We start from the raw sequence: 22,799 nt of genomic DNA, 5'->3' as shown, positions 1-22,799 counted from the left end.
CTCTCTCTCTCTCTCTCTCTCTCTCTGATCTTGAACTCTGCTTTAGCTCCTTGCAGTCATTCTGTAACCTATGCATGTGTATACATAAACACAGGGAGATTTACTATTGTGGGATATTTTACCCTTTTGGCTTCTGTGGACCACCCAGCTCCCAAATATAACACACATGGAGGCTTATTCTTAGTTATGAATGCCTGGCCACAGCTTGGCTTGTTTCTAGCCAGTGTGTCTTATCTTACTTAAATTATCCCCTACTACCTTTTGCTTCTGGGCTTTTATCTTTCTTACTTCTGTATGTCTTATTGTTCTTCTTCCTCCATGGTTGGCTGGGTGGCTGAGTGACTGGGTGACTGGGTGACTGGTCCCTAGTTTCCTTCCATTGTTCTCTCTTATGCCTCTTTCTCTCTTTATACTCTCTGCCTGCTAGCCCCACCTATCCTTGCTTCTGTCTCGCTATTGGCTTGTTTATTAGGACCATCAGGTGTTTAAGACAGGCAAAGAGTCATAGCTTTACAGTTAATCAAATGCAGCATAAACAAAAGTAACACACCTGAAAATAATATTCCCCAACAATTTACTATATGATGTTGCCTGTGTGGTCAGAGAGATAATAAGATTGGGATGAAAGAGCATGTGTTTGCTCCAGCCAGCTATCAAGGGAAGTCTGGACTACTTGGCGATTGCAGCCAACAAAACCATTGAGTGGCTGACACGGGCAAAGACACAAGCATGGCTGTGTGTGTTTCTGACCTAGTATATCCACAGTGGAGAGCTGTTTCAAAGTCATGCCAAGAGCCAAGAACTCAAGATCAAGTCTTACTGCTTCATTGGTATGCAGCACTCCTGATTAGAAATTAAATCACATACCTTGTCCATCTTCTACTTGTTCAAAACCATCCTGCCGTTGGGGCTCAGAAAAAAGATACCACAAAGAATGGCATGCTGACAAGGCAGCCTTAGAAGCTGCTTCACAGTCAAGGTCCCACCCTCTGGCCTTTCACTCCCAGCCACCGTGCACAGGGAGAATTCATGCACAGAATTCATTTGACCATGAAGATTATTCTAGAGAAGACTATTGAAGACAAGACGAGACAGTAACTGCATCTGGACATGTCCATCTCTGGGCCTCATGCAAATCCCATAGAATCACATTCCTTTCTGTCTCCCCCACCCATCCTATCTCCCTAATAATCATCACCTGTCTCTCTAAGATTGCCCCACACCTGGCCCCATTTCCTTCTCTCCTATGAAGATGAAGTTTAAGCCCGCAACCCTCTTGCGTCCTGGTGTCTCATACATGCTGTGACTCCCTGTTTCTCCACGTCAGTACATTTGTTATAGCTTTTCCTCCTATGAATCTGCATACTGTGAGTTTTTTTCTAAGGAAGCCAGGAGAGTGTAAAAAGACATTCAGGGTTCTGGGAGTCAAACCGTGCTGCTATTTTAAAACAAATGAGAAGCAGCATTATAGTCCTGGTTACTCTTTCATTGGGTAGGAATGTATGCTGGTACAGGGCTCCTAGGCACCAGGCCTGAGTTCCCAGCTAGGCAACAATTCTATTTGTGTGTGGGTACACCATGTGGCTTCTCCTAGCCCAACCAAAGCATGAAAAGACACATGTAGGAAAGTGCTTGTCTAGCAGGTGTGAAGTCCTAGGTTCGGTTCTTAGTACTGAGAAGGGGAGAGAAATGTAAAACGTTCCGACTTCCTGGAAATGTTGCAACAAAGCTACAAGCTTCAAATTGAAGATGGGGCAAAAATATTATGATTAGGACAGGTGATATAGCTCAGTGGAAACTTGCCTAGAATGCAGAAGGCCCTGGGTTCAAATCCCAGAACTAGGCAGAGGAATGGGAAACAAGCAAGCAAAATTCTCTAACACACATATTGATAATTTTTAACATGTTTTATAATTGACATAAGACATTTTGTAGAGACCAGAGCATTTGAAGTGTTTATTTTTATAAGGTGAATTTCTTTATCCCCAGATGTTTATTCAGGGGAGAACACTTTCATCCACATTCATGTCTTTGTTAGGGGGGTTGGGGCCTGGCTCCCTGGAGAGTACACGCATATATAAATAAATTAATTAAAATTAATGAAGAATAAAGATATAATTGGACAAAACAGTTACTGATAACTAATGAGAGAGGAATTCATTAGGAGGAGGTTTGGGGTGTTCACTAACAAGCAACATGATTTTGCAAAGAACACAACCTTTTCTCAATTATCTCACCAGAACCAGTTCACTCCCTGGAAGGCAGGAAGCAAAGAGTAAGGCAGGAAGGGTCAGGGGTCTCAATAGCCCCTCCAAATGCATACCTCCAATAACCAACTTCCTTCTACTAGGCTCAAACTCTTAAGGCTTCTACCATCTCCTGGTGGTACCACGGGCTGGAGACCGATCCTGAAAGGCATGGATCTTTAAGAGACATGCAAGGTCCAAACTATAGCAGAAGCTAGATAACACTTTGTGAGATTCTTGGTTGCTAAACAGAATTATCTGGGAGTTTCATGTATGAGTGTCTAATCGGTGAGATTTTACATGGCACACACTTCAGGAGTCATAAATATACTATCCCAGTTAACCCTAACTGCAACCCTATGTGGTAAGGGCTCTTCAACCCATCTACGGAGGGCTACACACAGCCTCAAAGAGGAAAGTGACTTGGTCAAAATGAAGCCATTACTCAGACAGAGCCAAGACTCAGTGTTTGCCTAATTTCATAGTCCCTTGAGGCTCTTCTCACCAAGTCCCCATCCACTCAGCCAGGGGTTCCCACGCTTTAGCCTCCAAAAGTAAAGTCTATGTCACTAATGAAGGTTTCCAAGTCAAACTCATAAGATTTCTTACTCTTTAGGCTTTGGTCAGTTCCTAAAATAGCCATCTATGAATATGTTTGAGAAATAACTTGTTGGTCCATCCATCATGGCCATATCAACATGTTCCCCTGAAAGGCAAATAGAATTGTATCCACATTTCTTCTAATTCTTTTTTTCTAAGACAGTTATTTTATGTGTGTAGACGTTTTACCTACAAGTATGTTGGTGCCCCAAAGTGTGTACCTGTCACCAACAGGAGTCAGGAGGAGGCACTGGATTTCCTGCCACTTGAATTATGCAGGATTATGAGTCATCAGGTGGGTGCTGGGGACCAAATCTGAGTTCCCTGTAAGATCAACAAATGCTCTTAACCACAGAGATACCTCTCCTGTGCTCCAAGTCCATATGTCTAACTGTTTAAGTGTCTCTCAGAGAGATTCAAAATGAAGCTTGGGTTTCTAAGTCTAGTGTGCTTGGCTATAGACTGGGGACTATAGTCTAAATGGACTACAACGATCACAGTCTATCCCTCTTCCTTTGCCTTTTGCTCACTTTCTGCTCTCTAGGACAGAGCCCGCCACTTTCTGTTTTTAGAGCTGAGCTTACATCTCAAATCTTTGTGGTGGCTCCCATTAAGAAGCAACTAGCGGTGTTTCGATCCAGGGGCCAGTTTGGCGGCTCTGTGGCGTCACTGGCTCTTTCCCGCGAGCCCTTGGCAATAGCCATTTGTCAGTTTAAAACGTTGACGAGGTGGTGGGTGATGAGTGCGTGTCTGAACTCATCCATCTGAGATATTATTAATGGCAGTGACTAATAATTCCTCCTTGTAGCTTCATATTTAACACAGTCCCTCCACAACACACCTTCTTGACAGAGAAGCCATTCCATCCATCAATGAAACTTCGACAGATAATCCCAAAAGCTTAAAATTTTGAAGCTATGGTTAGGCATTTTGCAGACATGTTAATGAAACATGCCGTCAACTCTCTTGATCTTCTGGTGTTTTATTAACTTACATGGTTTAGGGAAAGGGGAATCTTGGTAGCTCTCCTTAGATGGTTGCCTTTATTACAGACAGAAAAATCCAAGTAAGGAGAGTTTTCCTTAACTCATTCAGCAGAGGTGTGAGCGTTTTTCTCTCCCTGACCCAGTTCCTCTTCCTTTTCATACCATCTTGTGTTCCTCTTTCTATAGTCTAGTTTAGAACTGATTTGACCGCCCGCGTCTTCGTGGGCGCTATTAGGAGACAGATTATGCTGGTGTTGCCTTCCTTCATCCCCTTTGTCCTCAGCACTCTGGTCCTTCAAACACTCTGGCAGTGTTGCAGTTGCTGGAAACTCAAATGTCGATAAGATAAGCATTCCCAGCTCCTGCAAGCCTGCAGCCTAGAAGAGCAGGATGTTTAGAATGCAGTGATTCGGATGTGTTCTCTCAAGTGTTTGCAGTAGCAAGGAGTGAGTCCTCCTGGACACCGCAAGCATCTCTGGGATCAAACAAGGAATGCAAATTTGATGATAATGTTTACAAAAACAAATGTCACTTCTCCATTATTTGCCAAATTTGTAAGAGGGACCAAAAAATCGATCAGATAAAGGGTGATTAAACATACATATGAGAAGTCAGGCAAATGCCAAAAGAAGTAAAGTGAGGGGATGGAAGAGGAAGAGGAGGAACAACTTCTGAAGGGAGACTGTTTTAATAGAATAAAACCTGTGCCATCTGAAGGTATAATAATTTCTCTTCTCTCTTTGCGCGTGTGTGTGTGTATTTGCATGTGTGTGCTTGTGGGTGTGCCTATGGAGGCCACAGGAAGACCATGGGGCCCCTTATTGCTTTTCACCTTAGTGTGTGTGTGTGTGTGTGTGTGTGTGTGTGCGCACGCGCGCGTGTGTATGTATTTGAGACTCCAATTTAACCTGTGCTCTTTCTAGACCAGCTAGCTTGAGAGCCCCTGGGATCCTCCTGCTTTCTGTTGCTGGGATTAGAGATGAGCGCTCCTGCACTGACTTCTTTTTGGATGCTGGGGATCTAAAGTCAGCTTGGGTGTGATTATCAATGCCTAAACCTGAAAGGAATTGCAGTAGGTACAAAATAATAGAATCAATCTGTAGTGTCACATTTCCGGTCTGGATCAACTCTGCTTTGACTGAATGTGTGTTAAGTTGACAAACCATCCCTTGATTTGACTTTCACTTACTGCAAAGCAAGAGCCAAGCTCAATACTCATTTAAGATCATTTTGAGAGACACAAAGGCATTGATGTAAATGTTCTGGGAGTTTTAGAACATTCAACGCTCAATATTCCTAATGTGTTCAAACTGGGGAGGGAAGTCTCCCTCTTAGCCAGGCTTCTGTGTTTTTTTTTAATAACAAGCAAAATAAATAACAACATGAAGGATGAGAACCATATTCAAGCCCCTTACATCCAACAGCTCAGTTAATGCTGGGCGGAGCTGACTGAAAGTGTCTATCATTCTTTTTGTCTGTTTGTTTTTCATCTCTTTCCCCTTCCCTCCTTCTTTCACAAATATTTTCTCTCTTCCTGAGGAAGTTTCTTGCTCTGTAGCTCAGGTTGTTCTTGAATTCATGGTCCTCTGCCTTAACCTCTTAAGTGCTGGAATTCCTCATATGCATGACCACACCTTCCTAGCCCAGATGTCTAACAGGAATTTTCACTGATCTAGAGATACTTACTGTGCAACACAAGGTGTTTCCTGTGCAGATGGAGATGAGTTAAACTGCTGGGAATCAAAATCCTAACTGATACTGGTGTCTGTTAGTAGCAAGGGCATCTGGCAGAGGCAGTGCTAGGCAGTGTGGAAACCACTCAAGAAGCAAGGTATCCTGAAACACACATCTTAAAGTAAGGGTGTCTCCTAAGAGGTCCGTGAGATGGGGGATAGGCAGAGGGGCTACATATAGCCAAGAAGGTTATTGACAGACAGGTGCTGAGATCTGGTGTTTGGGGGCTCAGGAAGTCATGTGGAGTAACCACAGTAGAGGGTGGTCATTGGGAACATCCAGCAATGGGGCTGATCAGGATGGCAGGGACATGTACCTAACATTGCATGTAGGGTAGTAGAGAGATGCCCGTGGGATTTTCAAGAAAAATGAACTTCCCGGAGAAACATTATCTTCTAAACCAATCCCTCAAATAAATCTTGGGCTTAAACGATGCAGTGAAAGGGATGCCAAGATTGCTCATCTGGTGAAGGCACTTGAAACCGAGGCAGGCATTCTGGGTTTGCGCCCTGGGACCCACATGGTGTGGGAGAAGATTGACTCCTACAAGTTATCCTCTGACTTCTGCATGCATGCTTTGGACCTTTGCATACCATAGCAATGGCAATATTTTCTGTCAATGTTTCTGCTCCTTTTGGTTAAGTCTGAGCTCTCCTTGGTATCTTACGAATGGCTGCACATAACTACAATCCTTGCTGTCTGCCTCTGACAACCGTGCTTGGCATTAGTCATAATTATCAGGTATGATTCTGCTTATAAAGGTTCGGTGAACTTTTTGAGAAATGTACACCACATTCAAATAATCTTCTTGGAGAGCCAACCCGGCAACAGGAAATGTCAGCATCATTAGCTGTATATTAAGTTTCATTAAAATCAAAACTATGAAATAATTAGCTTCTGCTGCTTCCCTGAGTGGCAATTATGGACCACCAGGAAGTGTCATGCTCACCCGGATTTCCTCTTTTAAAACACCACATGTTAAAGATAAGGTACTATTTAAAAAAATAATTTTAGATTTCTTTTTAGCTGGGGCTATATAAACATCATTTTCTGAGTATAACTACTAATAACTATCTCACATTTAGGAAATATGAATTTGATTGGGCTCAAAGGTGAGATAAAAATGTTAATATGTGCCATTATGTAAGAAAGTCGAGTCCAGAGCACTAATATGTCTACTCTGAACTGTGTTTGGAGGCTTCTCTTCGCCTTCAGTTAGAATCAAGCTCTTATCTTCTGCTTCTAATTATTGCTGAAAGTTATTTACTCAATGCCAGTGAGAAAAATTATAATCTTAAATTATTCAATTTCAGTTCAGCAATTCCTCCGCAAATTTCTTTTCTTTGAAAGAACATAGAAGTCTCTCTGCCTGTGACCAACCCAAACACAGTTCTGAATGGTTCCTCTTGGCTTCCGCTGACTCTGTCTCTTAGGAATTAGCTCCTATCACCGCCACCTGAGGAGGTAAGCTAGGGTTGCACAAAACCCATTCCTTCCTGACTTCTCCTGCCCCTGGCCCCAGGCTAAGGACGAAGGTTGTCTGTAGGGGAAGAACAAGTCAGGTACACTGGTGAAAACAACAATCAGGCACAGGACACTTTAATCATAGAACATTGGTCAGTTAAGTCTTCCTAAGTCCCATGGACCCTACTCTGTGGACTCAAGCAAATGAAGTTAGGTGCAGCCATATTCTACAAGTAGCTCATGGTGGTTTAAACAGGCATATATTTGAAGGCTTGGCCCATAGGGAGTGGCACTATGAGGAGGTGTGGCCTTGTTGGAGTAGGTATGGCCTTGTTGGAGGAGGTGTGTCACTGTGGAAGCAGACTTTGAGGTCTTACGTGCTCAAGCTATGTGGCACAGGGTTGCTTCTGCTGCTTGCAGATCAAGGTGTAGTGCTCTCAGCTCCTTCTTCAGCACCATGTCTGCCTGTTCATTGCCATGAAGATAATGGACTAAACCTCGAAACAATAAGCCAACCTCAACTAAATGTTTTCTTTTATTAGAGTTCCCATGTTCATGGTGTCTCTTCAGAGCAATAGCAACCCTAACTAAGATAGAGAAGCTGTTTATACCACTGAACAGCCAAGGCACCTATCTGTCTGGAATTCCTCTTTGAAAAAATATGTCAAAGATTATCCTCTTAGGGAAACAGGGGATGTTATCATTAAAAGGCAAAACTGGTTGTTGCCAGTCACTGCGCCCATCAAGAAGCAGAGATCAGAACTTTGTGTGGTTGAATGATAACTTGTTTTCACGACAGGCTCTAGTCGTATCTTCTACACTTTAGTTTCTGCTCTCATAATCCTCAGTTGTTACCCCACAGACAATTCCATTATGGAGATACAAAAATTGGCTCGAGTCAAACATATTACACCAATGAACAGCACTGTGTAGTAATGTGTACTTGGATCACCTGAAAATTATTGCCTATTAAAAGCTTAGCACTGCCGGGCGGTGGTGATGCACGCCTTTAATCCCAGCACTCGGGAGGCAGAGGCAGGCGGATCTCTGTGAGTTCGAGGCCAGCCTGGTCTACAAGAGCTAGTTCCAGGGCCAGGCACCAAAAACTACAGAGAAACCCTGTCTCGAAAATCCAAAAATATAAATAAAAAAAATAAAAGCTTTTGCTGAGCTTTGAAGTACTATATAAAATGGCAGGATTGGGGATGACAACATGTGGGTTACTCAGGATTTTTTTTAAATCCAGCCTGGTATGTAGCAAAGGATCAAAAATGCCAATGTCACCAACAGAAGTCAAAGTTGCCACAAAACAGTTGGTCATGTATATGTAGGAAGTAGTAAAAATATGACTAATCAAACTTGGTTGCAATTCTGGACCGGGGATCTTGAAATGACAAGAAGGCAGTTAGGTGTCGTTATAAGAGGTAAGCTCGAAAGAGAAGACAGCAGAGGGATGTAATCCCAACACAAAAATAAGATACCTTGGTAATGCAGCAAGATTCTGTCTTTAAACTTAAATAAAAGGTATGGGGAGGACAGTTTTTGAATAGTTTGTATTTTATATACCTCCATGGGAAAATGATGGGAGAGTGTAGATTATTTCCTGCTAGGTCAGTCACACATCAGAAAGGTAACGCATGAGACAAATCAAGCAAAGCAGACAGAAAAGATCATGGCAAGATACATTAACAAAAATGTAAGAACTGAGACAGCTGACTGAGCAGCGTGATCCAGACCCAAGATCCATCACAGGATAGATGGGCTAGTGAGTGGACAAGATGGATTGCAGGGAGACCTTTGGAAAAGAGCGAGGGAAGGAAAGAACTTGGGGAGAGGCTGTCAAAACACGGAGAAAAGAGCTGCCAGCTGCCAGGCTGGTTTCAGCTTTCAGGAGTGAGCAGACAGACAAATCAGGGTGTTTACTTTCTAAGTTACAGATCTCAGCAAAGGTTGCCCTGGGCACATGACACTGTTTCTGGTAACACTGCCAGGAGCAGAGAAGCCTACAGAGAAACTGGACCTCTGTGAGATACAGCCTTTGGAGAGTAGTGTCACTTGACTTGTCACAATGAGTGTCACCACAGAGGAAAGTCGGAAAAGAGGCAGAGAAGGGGTGAGGCGGTGAGAGCAGGAGCCTGAAGAAGTAGAGAAGGTGAAGCGATGCGGGCTTGACAAAGCACCTACAAACCAGAACATTTCCTCCTGTTGGGCTGCACCAATCTCAGGAGCTCGGCTATGTACCTCTGTTGGAACAGCCTGGGCATTTTTATTAGTAGCATCTGTGCCTGGAGGAGAAAGAGCTAGAAAACATGGGATTCAAACACTCTGAGGACACAGATGCCCCTGAGGTCCGGGGTAAAAACTAATAGCACGCTTTAAGGAGGCGAGCCACACTTGGTGCTGGAGGAAGCACGGAGGTGGACACTGTGGTTTAGCAGAAGTTTGGCCAAATTAAAACAGAAGAGCCTAGCCAGAGTGGCAGCGCCTGTGCTTAGAAGGCTCGGGGAAGGAAAATCAGCAGGGCAAAGCCGACTGATGTTACATAAGATTCTTTCTCAAAAAAAAAAAAAAACTAAAACAAACAAGCAAATGAGTCCTTGAAAGGGACAGATAAGTACTGGGAAATTTATGGGATGAAGACTGAATAGACACAGGGATAGCAGCTATACCATTGTGAGATCACAACTCGACTCTGGCCATATCTTGTAGCAACTTGCCCAGGAAACCAACGCCCTGGACCACCAGGCCAGGCCTGCAGGAAATGAGACCGCTATCTCCAACGATAGTGCAGGCAGCTGAACAATAGTTTAGATGATTGCTGGCCCTGAGCAGCTAGGAATTAGGGAGTAACTACCAGCTTTCCTGACTCCCCCACCCCACCCCCGACTTCAGATTAAGGGCCAACCAGAGCAAAGCAAGCATTCTTCCTCTAACTACTCACAAATCATGCTGGCCACCCAATGCTGCCCCACATAGGCAGCCTCCCTTCCGAGAGACTCCAGCCACCTTCCTCCCACTGCTATGCCTGCCTCAGAATCTCTGGAAAGCACAGTTGGTGGTACTGACTCCCTTGCCACAACAAGTTCTCACTATAATAAGCTTGGAGGGTACCCCGTGTTCCCATGAGGTGAGTATTCATAGATTTCCACAGGAGCAAAGACTAAAATCAGGCGAAAGACAGATTCAAGGCAAGTCGGAAGTGAGAGGTTAGTAGGGGACACGGAAAAAAGTTTTTGGAGTCTGTGGAACAAACAGAGAATGAATCAACATTTTTATATTGTTACTTTGCTATGGATTTAGACAACTCGATGAACCCATATAGACCTTGTAGGACAGGTTTTTGATATTTTCCCATTTTTAAAGGAATTGAGACTAGAATCACCATAATAATCCATCGAAGGGATGAAGAATCCAAGGACAGATGTCCTTTTTGCACTGTGTCAGACATTCCCACTGTAATCCTAGCCACAGTCCATTGTGGCCGACTCTCCAAAGGGCTTTAAAACTCCTTGCTAAGTCTCTCGGGCTTTCTCACAGCAGACGAGAGACTTAATTTTGACCCACGCAAACAGAACCCAGAGAGGACAGAATGCAGTTTAGATTCAGATCCTTATTATTTCAAAGTCCTGGTCATTCACTGCATTTTCCTCACTTGAAGTAGGGTACTTTGCTGACAGGTGGGGGCAAAAAAATGAGATTCATTGCCCCCAGCAGATATTCATCACCACATGAACAGAACACTGTATTTGAATATCTGCTGGGGGCAATGAATCTTGTGGGACCCATGACATATATGAATTACTGACATCTTAAGATATGCCCTGTGATATTAAATGGTTAATAAAGCTGTTGTAATGTCTAGATTAAAATGAATAAGCAAATAATCAACTGTGTCCTAAGCCGCAGCCGACTGGGGGAGCTCCTGCTCTTACCTGTTAAAATGTACTCTGGGATGTATGTGTTAACTTCCACCCCATAAACAACTAGGAAGTGTTCTCTGTCCATCTGGGCACTTGCATTTGCTAGGCTTCTTCAGGGAGTGGATCAAAACATCATACACACAAGTTTCCAGAAATGCAGGTTGTCAAATATTTTATTTGTTCAACCACCTTTCTGTATATACTATGGCCAGGTTGTCAAGCGGATGAAATAATTAGTCTAGGTTACTGCCTGACCTAATAAAACGCAGGTATCTCTGAAGATGGAGGGAGGCTTCCACTAAGTCTCCCTGAAAACAGATCCCAGCAGACATTTCTCTCGTCCTGTCCAGACCCCTCCCTGACTTTCTCACCCACTCCCTAAAAGAGAATTTTTGGTTGTTACCTCTTACCGACATTTATTTTGGCAATTTTTCTCTGAGAGTCCGTCCTCATCTTCTCCCATGATGTCCACAGCTGAGAATATCAGCGCGACCAGGACAGCAAAGCAGCAGACCAGCGCGAAGACCACAATGCACTTCTGCTGTGACTGGAAGCGAGAGGGGAAAGAGCCATCAGCGGCTGCAAGCATGAAGACACGCGAGTTAGGGCCAGCGGGCATAAAGCCACACAAGCCCTGAGACTTTTCAAAACACCACGGTGTGTCCTTCAGGGCAAGGTTGTTAATACATGGTTGTTAGAAAGGGGTCGATCTCTGGGAGAAAACACCCAAGGTTTTTATGTTGATCCCACAATACAGTCTTCAACCTCTAGTAGATTATGTTATGGCATGATAAACTACCCACAGTGGTACCCAGGCTTCAGAACCAGCCTGTCTTTCTTTACAACCCAAATACAGGCCAGAAACGATGTGCAAACAATGGCCATGGCTACGAGACCCAGAAGCACAGATGCCAGCATGGTGGGCTATGCGATGGACGTAACTTTTCTTCTTCACTCGCTGCCACGAACAATGTCCTCACACTTGATTTTCAATGAGAAGCTGAAACCCTGACTGGCAAAGCCACTGGTTGTCCTCATCTTCAGGTCCAAGCATGTAATCGCAGGACCCCTATCTCTATGGCTAACGGTAGTGGAGGGCAGTAACTGGGTGAGAGCTGTAAGCACATGGATGAATGGCTTTTGCCTGTTTTCCCTCTGCAGGGGTCTGAATGGTTGTGCCCAACTCGGAAGTTCATCTTAAAATGTCACCCCATCTCATGCCCACCCCAATCATGGCTTTCTGGGCTAGAGTCTTTTAGAAGGCAGTTAGGTTGTGCGAGCAGAGCCATCTTTGTCAGGGAGGTGACCTTAAAAGGCTTAGAGAAGATCGTTGCCTCTGTACCATGTCAGGAGGCAGGAAGCAGCAAGAAGACTCAGCCAGAAATGGTGCTGCCCTTTGTCTTTGTTTCATCTTTCCTAAGTGATTGTAAAATGGGGAAACAAATACATTTGCTTTTAAAGGTTGCAATTAAGACTCAAAGTAAGTGAAATGAGATATTTAATGTAGACTACCAGTGTCATAACTAGGTGACGTATTCAAGTGACCCGCCTCTGTGAGCCGCCCCAAATATTTTAGGGAAACAACATGAATATATGAGTAAGCCAAAAGCATCAGAATGTCGTTTCTGGTCTATTTTATATATTGATTACGGACAGGGACAGAGAAAGAATGGAAAACAGCACAAGAAAGGACACTTCTTTACAAGAAAGGTTATTCTTCTCCTTCCTCTTTTTAGATATGGCCTTACTATGTAGCTCTTACGGTCTGTAATGCGCCATGTAGATCTGGCTAGCTTTGAACTCACAGAGACCCACCTACCTTTGACTCTCAAGAGCTGGGATTAAAAGAATGTACAACTATATCATGCCTTTTTTTATTTCTTTTTTCATGGTTCTAGGGACTGAAGCCAGGACCTTTCACACACTAGGCAGGTGCCCTACCACTGAGCAACATACCCAGTTCTTTTTGTATTTTTTATTTTGAAACAGAGTTTCATTCAAGCCTGCCTTGAATTCTCTCTGTGGCCTGGGTAAGCCTTGAACTTGTCATCCTCCTGTCTCAGTCTCTGAAATAGCTATGGTCACAGACCTATAAGCCTGGTTCACCAGGCCAGGCTCTAATTTTTGAGAAATCATTCTAGTCCAGTCTCAGAACTCAAAATCTTTAATAGACTTTTCTAAACTTCAACATGTATTAAAACTACCTGGCAGGGGGGCTTTAGATACACCTGGGCTCCCTGGCCATTTCTGATTCAGTTGGTCCAGGGTGGACCGTCAAGAATATCCATTTGTAGTAAGTTCCCAAGAGATGCTGATATTGGTGGTCCCACAGGCTGCACTGAGCCCACAGGGATCATTTGTGCTGGAAGGAAGGGTGTGCTCCAGAGCTGCCACTGATACCTGACTCATGGACCATAAAGACTGGACACAGTATTTTGGTTAGAAACACACCTATGGTCAGTATTATGTATAAACTAGACACAGTAAGAGATCAATACCAACAGTTAGAAACATGGCTGCTCTGGAATTCGGGACCATTATTAGGAAAATGACGGTTACTGGTGGTAGTTGTTTTGTTTCTAGGACCGAGTCTCACTGTGTTACCCAGTCTGGCCTCAAATTCACGATCCTTCTGCCTCAAGCCCTCAAGTGCTTAGATTACAGGAGTGTGCAACCATGCCTGAGGTTCAAGCTCTCTGTCTCTCCTCCTTCTCTCTTCTCTCTTCTCTCTTCTCCCTTCTCTGTCTCTCACATGTACAGTGTTTCACTATGATATTTCATAACTATAGTCATATAATATACTTTAACCAATCCTATTCACCACATCTCTATTCTTTCTTTTCTTTTTGATATTTGTTATTTTCATTTATGATTTTTTTCACTTATTTTACATCCTGACCACAGCCTCCCCTGGTCCCTTTCCTCCTGTTCCCTCCCCCCATGTCCCCTCTGCTCCCTCCCCACTTTAATACCTTCCAAGTCTTAGTTAGGGCTTCCATTAAGGTCTTTGATCACTTTGGAATGAATTGTTGTGCAGGATGACAAATACGGACTCAGTCTTCTATCTGAGGTTTTCAAGTTTTTGCAGTGCCATTTATTAAAGAGGCCAGTTTTTTATCTATCACAAGTTCTTCAGCATCTACAAGAAGCGTTTCTTGAATGTAGAGACCACAGTACCTGAACCACTGATCTGATAACTGAGATAAGAGCTAAGCAATGGGGAGGTAACACACACGGCGTAGACATGCTGGTTAACAGCTAAGCAATGGGGAGGTAGCAATCACAATGTGGACATGCTGGTTAACAGCTAAGCAATGGGGAGGTAGCACACACAGTGTGGACATGCTGGTTAACAGCTATGGAATGGGGAGGTACCACACACAGTGTGGACATGCTGGTTAATAGCTAAGCAATGGGAGGTAGCAATCACAGTGGATACACTGAACCCAAGTTATGACTCAAGTCTTGTGCTGAACAGAGCAGGGCAGTGTGAGAGTTCCTCATAGTAGTCTAGAGAGCATGAAAATAAAACTAGAAAATTATTTCCGGAAGTTTATTTTTAATATTTTCTGACCACAGATGACTGAAGGTCATTGAAACTGCAAGAAGGTGAAATGATGAGTAAATAGAAGCGGGGGGCCTGGGTACCATCATTTCTACTAAATATTAGGGGATATGTATTTGCCCTTGAACTTACTCAGCTTCAGTAATTCATTCTATTTTTTTCTTTAGTCCTCCCTCCCTCCCTTCCTCCCTCCCTTCCTCTCTCCTCTTCTCCCCTCCCCTCCCTTCCCCTCCCCTCCTCAAACTAGCTCTCAGGTAGCCCAGCTTGGCCTTGAATTCACTTTGTGACTGAAGGTGACCTTGAACTCTGTACTCTCTTCCCTCTCCCTTCCAGCATCTGGGATTACAGACATTCACCACCACACAACTCCCTAGTGACTATTTTTCAACCCCCCAAAAGGATCTTAGTAAATATACTCTAATGATTTAAATATTTGTCTTATGATTTATTTTATCTAAGGAGATTTAAAACATATTTTAAAAAGAATCTTGCCCTAGCCTTCAAATTTCTTTTGCTTGAATTGTCAGGAAATATTTGTAGTTAGTTATTTTTTTGATAAAAATAAAACAAAACATAATAAAGAAGAAACATCTCGGTGCCACTCAACAGTGGTTACCATCATTGTCTGCTTTGGTTCTTTCTTCTCCAGCATCCATCCTTCCAACAATCTTACGATACTCTGCCATTCTATACATGAGTTTCATAGTGTAGGTTTGGCAATTGACCATATTTTAATGTTGTTAAATGTTCTTATAATAGATTTCAATTCTTACCTAATGTTCTGTTACAGGGGCATGCCTTTTTCTTCTCTACTCTAAAAATCTAATGGCAAATTAGTACTATTTCTAATTTAATGCTAATTAATTTGTGGAGACAGAATTGTACTGTGCAGTCTAGATGGCTTCACACGCATAATCCTCTGGCCTCAGACTCTCGTGGGCTGGAAGTCACTTCATATGCTTTCCCTAAAAGCTGTGCACAGAAACAAACAACGGAAGCTTTTAGAGGGGTCTAAAGTAATGCAGAATTATCCATTCATTAAAAGTCTCAGAGGTGGGGAGCTAAACCTGGGCAATAAAATAAAACATTATCTAAGAATAAGCATGTAGACGCTGGCATCTTGAAGACACCATATCAAGTACAGACCGGGAGCCTGGCAAATGAGCCCTCGTGGATGCCAAATGCTTAAATCACCAATATTGATTTGTTTCTCTTTGTTCTTGTCCTGGTGAGGCAGTAAATGACAACCCTACCTAATTTGTTTGTTATTGGACGCTCTTTGATGTAATAACCCTTCACACTTCCATTAACATCTATTAGTTTAATTCTATGTTATTAAATTCTGTGAGAGCCGTTTAGTTAGTATTTTCATTTTAATTTGTCAAAGGGAAAGCCAGACTCTGGTTCTCATTTTTAAAATGTGTTCTTGGAACAGGGTGCCCTAAGAACATAATTTCTATCTCATCAGTGACAGACTTTGTTCAAATAATTGTGTAAAAGTCTCATGAGACCAAACTTTAGGTTATAAAGAGAATTTTTTCATTTTAACTCCTGAATAGATCATTTCAGAAACTGCTATAAACCATATTTTATGTTTTTATTTTACTGAATCAAAGGGAATAAAGTTTTAAGGAGAACGAATAAATGTGCATACAATCCAAACTTCACTGATGGACTCAACACATGAAAGGAAAAGAAAATTTGAAATAAACCGATCAAGTACATCACTGATGTTTTCCTACAATGAAAATAGATTACTTCCTTGGTCAAGAAACACATCCAATCATGCTGACATTCAAAGATTTGAATGTGGTGTATTTACTACATGCGCTTTACCGCAAGTAAGACATAGATTTATAAGACCTCTGACCAGAGATGCGGTATTGTGCTTGAGAATTAGAAATATGAGGTGTTTCTCACCACACTTCCATATTATTTAAAAAGCACCGAGGACTTTGCATCCATGAGCTTAAAGTAAACTTTGAACATTTATATTGTCTTTCATTTACTTACAAGTGCTTTTTTAATTTTGAGTTTACAATATAACAATCTCTCCCTTCCCCTTTCTCGCTCCAAACTTTCCAAACAACTTCTTCCCACTCTCCTCTAAAGTCATGGCTTCATCTTTCATTAGTTGTTGCTTGCATGTATGTATGTCTCTACACACATACATATGTTCCTAAATATAACCTGCTCGGTCCATAGAATGATACAAGTTTTTTCAAAAGCAAGATGACAAATTTTTAAAAACATGATAAAGTCTTAAAAATACAACACATTTTATGTATCTAACCCCTATCTTATGTATCTTGGCAAAGATAGAAAAATTTATTTTCCAAGGAGAGATGTACCAACAAAGATAAACATTTGTGTGATTCAACAGCAAAAGTGATCCAACAAGTTGGAAATAGTGTGGGTATTTAATTCCCGTCTCTAGGTCCAAATACTCTAGACCTGTTCTATAGATTCAAGTGTTTTCCTTTATGTGTTCCATTTTGGTGTCTTCATTTTCTACTTCACATCACATCAAATCTTTTCTGATTGCTGTTAGTGTTAGGCAACAGATCCTCCATGTGCTCCATCAGTGTAGACACCGATGTTGAACATTTGCCTCTGTGCTATGACATTACAGCGTCGCTGGGTCTGTGTGATATTCCTATAACTCAGGACATATTGTACATTGAGATCTTAGTCATGTCCCCAGGAAAACGCATTGCCTGGAAGATCCAGAGCCATCTCTTCTAGTGACTAACCAAGCCTCAGGATAATGACTTCACTATAGGACCAAATCAGAACATTTGGACCACATACTGCACAGGGCTTTGGGGGAATCTTCCGTGGACATCACTTCACCCTCACATTCTTTAGAGTCCTCAGAATGACACTCACATGCCCTGCTGCCCGTCCCTAAGGTATGCTAATTTTCTTCCAAAGCTTAACTAGCTGTATATAATGTAGGTCACAACCTAACATGGGTCCTGCCACAAGCCAGAGGAACTCTGAATGAGCCCCAGAGAACTGTAGAGCAAAGGGGAAGCAAGGATACTCTACCAATCCAAGCCAAAGAGAGAAAGCTGGGTGTTTAGAAAGACCAAAGCTGCCAGAGTTGGCAGGAGGAAGAGCTCACGGAAGAACTTAGAGGAGCTTCAGAAAGTCTCACTGAGTTTTGGACTGAGGATGGATCAGCACACATGTGTGTCAGTCACCTGCACGAGATGGCACTTGAAAGGAACCAGTAGAATAATCTTTGACCTATGACAGGGACAAAGAGAGCTAGTATTCCTAATGCCCATATTGGGGGGGTCCTATAATATTTGGGTACCAAGCCCCAGAACCCTCATGATAGAAGGAGAGAATCAGCTCTCATGAGCTGTCTCTCTGACACACATATGCTCACCATGGCATGCACACCCACGCAATCATAAAATAAATAAATGTAAAATCAATAAATTAAAAAAGAAGCAAGCTTCGAAACTTCAAACTATTGACAAGTAAGTACATGTAAGACTAAAATTCAAGGACTTTGTTAAAGCACCCTGCCGTCCAGCACACAGCAAAATAAAGTTCAGTGCTTGGCATCCAGGATGAAATAAGACCTGCCCAAAGCTGAGAGCAGTCATGAACTATCATGAGGACAATAATCAGTTGAAATCAACTCAGAAATGATATATACTACTGCATTATATGCAGGCACTGAACTTAGTGTTATAGGTATACTCCATAAATTTAAAAAGATAATTATGAAAAAGTAAGATGAATAAAATATAAAAATAACACATCTGAATTCCAGACATAATAAATTCACTGAAGGGAATTAGTAGATTAACTACAACATAAAAAACAAATTAGTAATCTCTGTGAAAACATAGAGAATATAATAAAAAATCTTATTATCAGTATCTATCCGTGAAGCCTACTATGTATTCTTGGAGCCTTTGTAAATGAAGAACATGAAAAAATTCTAAAATGTAAGTGCCAACATTGTGAAAGATTTAAGAGTAATCACATAATGATAAATAGATTAATCAAGAGGACTAGTACTAGACATAAATGTAACTAATAGCAACCTTAAGTGCATAAAACAAAACTGAATCAAACAGAATTAGAAATTAAAAATTCTCAACTATTCCATGATTTTTACAAAAACTTTTTCTCATTAATGAATAGAATTATGCGGTGAGAAATCAGCATGCATGCAGAAAATCTGAAGATGACTGGCGGCTGACTTCACTGACCTCACACTTAGGGAGCATTCTAGCAAAGACTTAGCAGACATCAGCCTTCATTTGATCACACAGAGCATTCACCCCACAGATCATATTCTGATTTTTAAATAAGTTCCAGGGAAGCAACAGTGACTTCAGTAGTATAAACTCACATAGTCTCTGACTACAATAAAGTCAAATATAATACAATAAAAGGGAGGTCTCTGACAAACCCTTAAACACTTGGAATTTAAAACTAATTCGCATAAACAGATTAAAAAATAATTAAGAAAAGCATCAGAATTTTGAACCAATGAAAATAAAAGTATACTATATCAAAACCACGTGAGAGTCTGTGCCATAAAGCTTACAGGGAAGTTTGTAGCGTTAAATGCATAGGCTTTGATTTTCACATACACCTTAAAATAAAAAAAAGGAAAAGAGTTCGGGAACTCACCAAGGCCAGCTGGCCTGGGTCTGAAAAAGCCTGGGATAAAACCAGACTCGCTGAATATAGCGACTGAATATAGGACTACTGAGAACTCAAGAACAATGGCACTGGGTTTTGATCCTACTGCACGTGCTGGCTTTGTGGGAGCCTAGGCAGTTTGGATGCTCAACTTACTAGACCTGGAAGGAGGTGGGTGGTCCTTGGACTTCCCACAGGGCTGATGAGGGAGGGGGACTGGATTGGGGGAGGGGGAGGGAAATGGGAGGCCGTGGCGGGGAGGAGGCAGAAATCTTTAATAAATAAATTAATTAAAAAAATAAAAATAAATAAATAAAAACAAAAAAATTTCAAAATAGGCAAGTTGGTGGGAATAATAGAGATAATGCTAAATCCAAACCAGCAAAGCCACAGAAGTCACAACACCTATGCTCTGAGAACACCTGACTCACAAATCACTACATCCCAATACTTAAAAAAAAATCAACATGCTTTAATTTATCTTGAAATAGTCTTAATGTGTGGGAGAAACTCCAGGATGCAGAGATTAAATCCAGGAGTCAGCTAAGTAATTTTTCCTCACAGCAAACACCAAGACCGTAGGGCTGTTGATCATAAAGAAAAAGAGGAAAGGAAACCTCAGTAGGTGAAACAGATTTCGTTCAAATAAGTACTTTTGTTGGGTGTGGGGGGAGGCATGAGTCTGTCAACAGTTCAAGAGACTGGCAAGGAGTTGATGGGGACCAGGGCGGGAACATTGGTTAAAAAGGCAACCTGACAGAATCTGCTTAAATGACAATTGACAGCTGCAATATTCTTGACTCTTACATCCCCACTTCAAGACTTCTGGGTTCACAAAAGGGTTTGCAAATGTGCATAAAAGGGTACAATCACAAGTAAGTCCACAGCAGCGTTTTTATCAAAAGATTAATTTGGGAAGGTAATGTACCTGAAAATAAGATTTGATGCAGTGATTCTCTGGGACGGTTTTAGCCACTGATATGTGCATAAGTGCTTGTGAACACATGGAGAAAGGTCAGAGAATCACATTAGACTTTCAGCACGTATTTGTGGGGAAAGGAGAGGCTTCTGGGGGAAACTGAGGTACACTGTTTATGGTGCACAAGGTTTACTCTATTTTTCTCCACTGTTAGGAACTTTATATTAGTCATGGATGTAAATTGTCTCTCACAGCAAGAAGGAAGGAAGTAGCTGTCTACTAGGCTACACTAGCCCCAGGACAAGTTAGTTCTCCACAACATGATCCTGTTTGATTGGCTGATTTGTTGATTGACTGATGGATTGACTGACATTGCAGTATCAGCAAGAGGAGTCAGGGCTTGTGCGGGCTAGGGAAGTGCTCTAACACTGACTGACACTCCCAGCCTTCCGCCATTCATCTTAATCTACTATTGAGCATAATCAGCCGTGACCTCTACATTTATTTAAAGTGGAGGATATATACCAATCAAAACTTCACAGATTACAAGGGCAACTGAAGAGTCACAGACTTTTGAATATCTAGAACATCCAGAGATCATCTAGTTCTACCCTCCACTCTGTCTTTTACTTGGTAAAGAAATCACTGGGAGAAAGGTATTGGTTCCCAGTTGTTTCTCTGCCCACCCCTATGTTTAACGGATTGACACTCCTGCAAGTAAAAAGAACTTTAGCTCTCACAAAAGACCAATGTGGCAGCCAGCCTGCACAGCAGTGTTCCTGACATCCCCAGTGGGGAGAGACTTGTCGAGTAAAGAAACCTCATCAGTGCTTGCAGTCATTGGCGGCATCAGGAAAGGGGAGAAAAATGTACTTCATTCAGTTAAGAAACACTTATCATGCATCTAACATATATATTGTTTATAAATGGATAGAAAGTTTTGCAAAGAGCAGAATGTATCCTTTGTACCCCTAGTGTTTATTTTCTTCCTTATTTTACAAAAGGAGTGCATGCATGCTATACACATATGGTTAATTCACAGTCATGGCGCCATTATTAAGAAACTTTGACTATAAGAACCTCACAATTGAACTGTGTATGTGTGCATGTGTAGTGTGCATGTGTGTGTGTGCATGTGTGTGTGTGTGTGTGTGTGTGTGTTGTGGGGGACGAACACATCACTCTAGTGTTGTAAGGACCGAGCCAGGGTGGAAAAGGATAAGTGATCTACTTCCCAAAAAAATTGAATCCGCACGAATTCAAGTAATTCCTATATATACAGCAAAGGATTCTCCCTGTACCCACAAAGCAGGTGGAGTGATTTGGAATATCATGTATGAATAAGAGCACCGTGCCTGTCAAGGCAATGCAGTCCTTATTCAACAGCTAAGATGCTATACTTCAATGTTCTCAGTACTCCTCCCCTTCATTACCGATGAAAGTGGACAGAAAATGACAAGAAATTGCTGGCTGCCCTTTGATAAACTGATGGCTGTTTGGGCTTTTAACAAGCTGGAGAAAGCTTTGAACATTTCAATACATCAAACTAAGCCAGGGTTCTTTCAGCTTTGATGGGGGAGTTATTCCGAAGTTAGCTGATCACAATGGTTTCAGGCTCCTTTTCTAAGACATTTGTTTTCCAGTGACCTTAAAGATTAGTGGTTCATCCAGTCGGTAGGAAAGAAACACTGCTGGCAAAAACTCCATAACCTTTATGCTAATTAAAAAGCAAAGTGGCTTTGGGTGTAATAGCAAAGAAATCAGAAAGCAAACTCTTTGGTGTCCCCCGTGTTCCGTTTCCTCTCTGTTTTCAGAAAAAAAATGCCTGTGTACAGTACAGGCATCTCCAGGAGAGTGCACGACAAGCTTAAAGAGGGGATGAGAGGGAAAGCGGTACTGTCGCACTATAGAGACCTCACCTTTAGTATTCCTTCCTCGGGGAACTACAGCATCCTCTGATTGGACACTGCTAAACACCCACACTACTTCTTAATGAGACAGCGCTGATTTCCAGAAAGTTTCTATTGACACTTGGTCAATAGAAATGAAATGGTCAATTTCATTGTTAACCTGACTGGATTTGGAACTGTCTAGGAGACACATCAGTGTGTGTCTGTGAGGGAAGCTTCCAGAGAGTTTTAACTAAGGAGGGAAGGCCTGTCCTGAACATAGGGAGCACCATCTCATGGGCTGGGGTCCAGGGCTGATGAAAAGGAGCAAAAGAAGCCAGGTGGTGGTGACGCACGCCTTTAATCCCAGCAGTTGGGAGGAAGAGGCAGGTGGATCTCTGTGAGATTGAGGCTAGCCTGGTCTGTAGAGTGAGTTCTAGGACAGGTGCCAAAGCTACAGAGAAACCCTGTTTTGAAAAAACAGGGGGAAAAAAAGGAACAAAAGAGAAAGTACGAGCCAGAGCACCTGTCTCTCTGCTTCCTGATGCCAGGTGCCTTGTGACCAGCTCCTGTGATCTCGTGGCTCTCTCCTCCATCCTTTCTCCATCTCTATGGAATGTATTCCTGAAAATCATGACATAAAATGGCTCCTTTCCCACTCTGAGTTGCATTTGTCAGACATTTTGTGACTGAAGAAAGGAAAAGTAAACCATAGTGAGCAAAGAACATCCCAAGTGAGCATCCACAGGGACAGCCCCCCCCCCCACTAAAGAGCATCCCAAGTGAGCATCCATAGGGACAG

General features: G+C 42.2%; 1 protein-coding gene across 2 annotated transcripts in view; it reads right to left on the bottom strand.

The window, feature by feature from the left end:
* Window positions 1-22,799, bottom strand: part of Pld5 (phospholipase D family member 5) — a 331,193-nt gene that overhangs the window by 177,521 nt on the left and 130,873 nt on the right. The window contains exon 2 of one of the 2 annotated variants that reach the window (XM_026780019.1): window positions 11,361-11,497. In XM_026780019.1, the coding sequence (XP_026635820.1) occupies window positions 11,361-11,497 (137 nt within the window). Of the gene's footprint in view, window positions 1-11,353; window positions 11,498-22,799 lie in introns of those variants that run through there. The other variant, XM_026780020.1, reaches the window with a different exon arrangement.

Source organism: Microtus ochrogaster, chromosome 6, assembly GCF_000317375.1.
Source record: "Microtus ochrogaster isolate Prairie Vole_2 chromosome 6, MicOch1.0, whole genome shotgun sequence".
Lineage (NCBI taxonomy): Eukaryota > Metazoa > Chordata > Mammalia > Rodentia > Cricetidae > Microtus > Microtus ochrogaster.
This window is presented reverse-complemented; position numbering and strand designations above follow the sequence as displayed.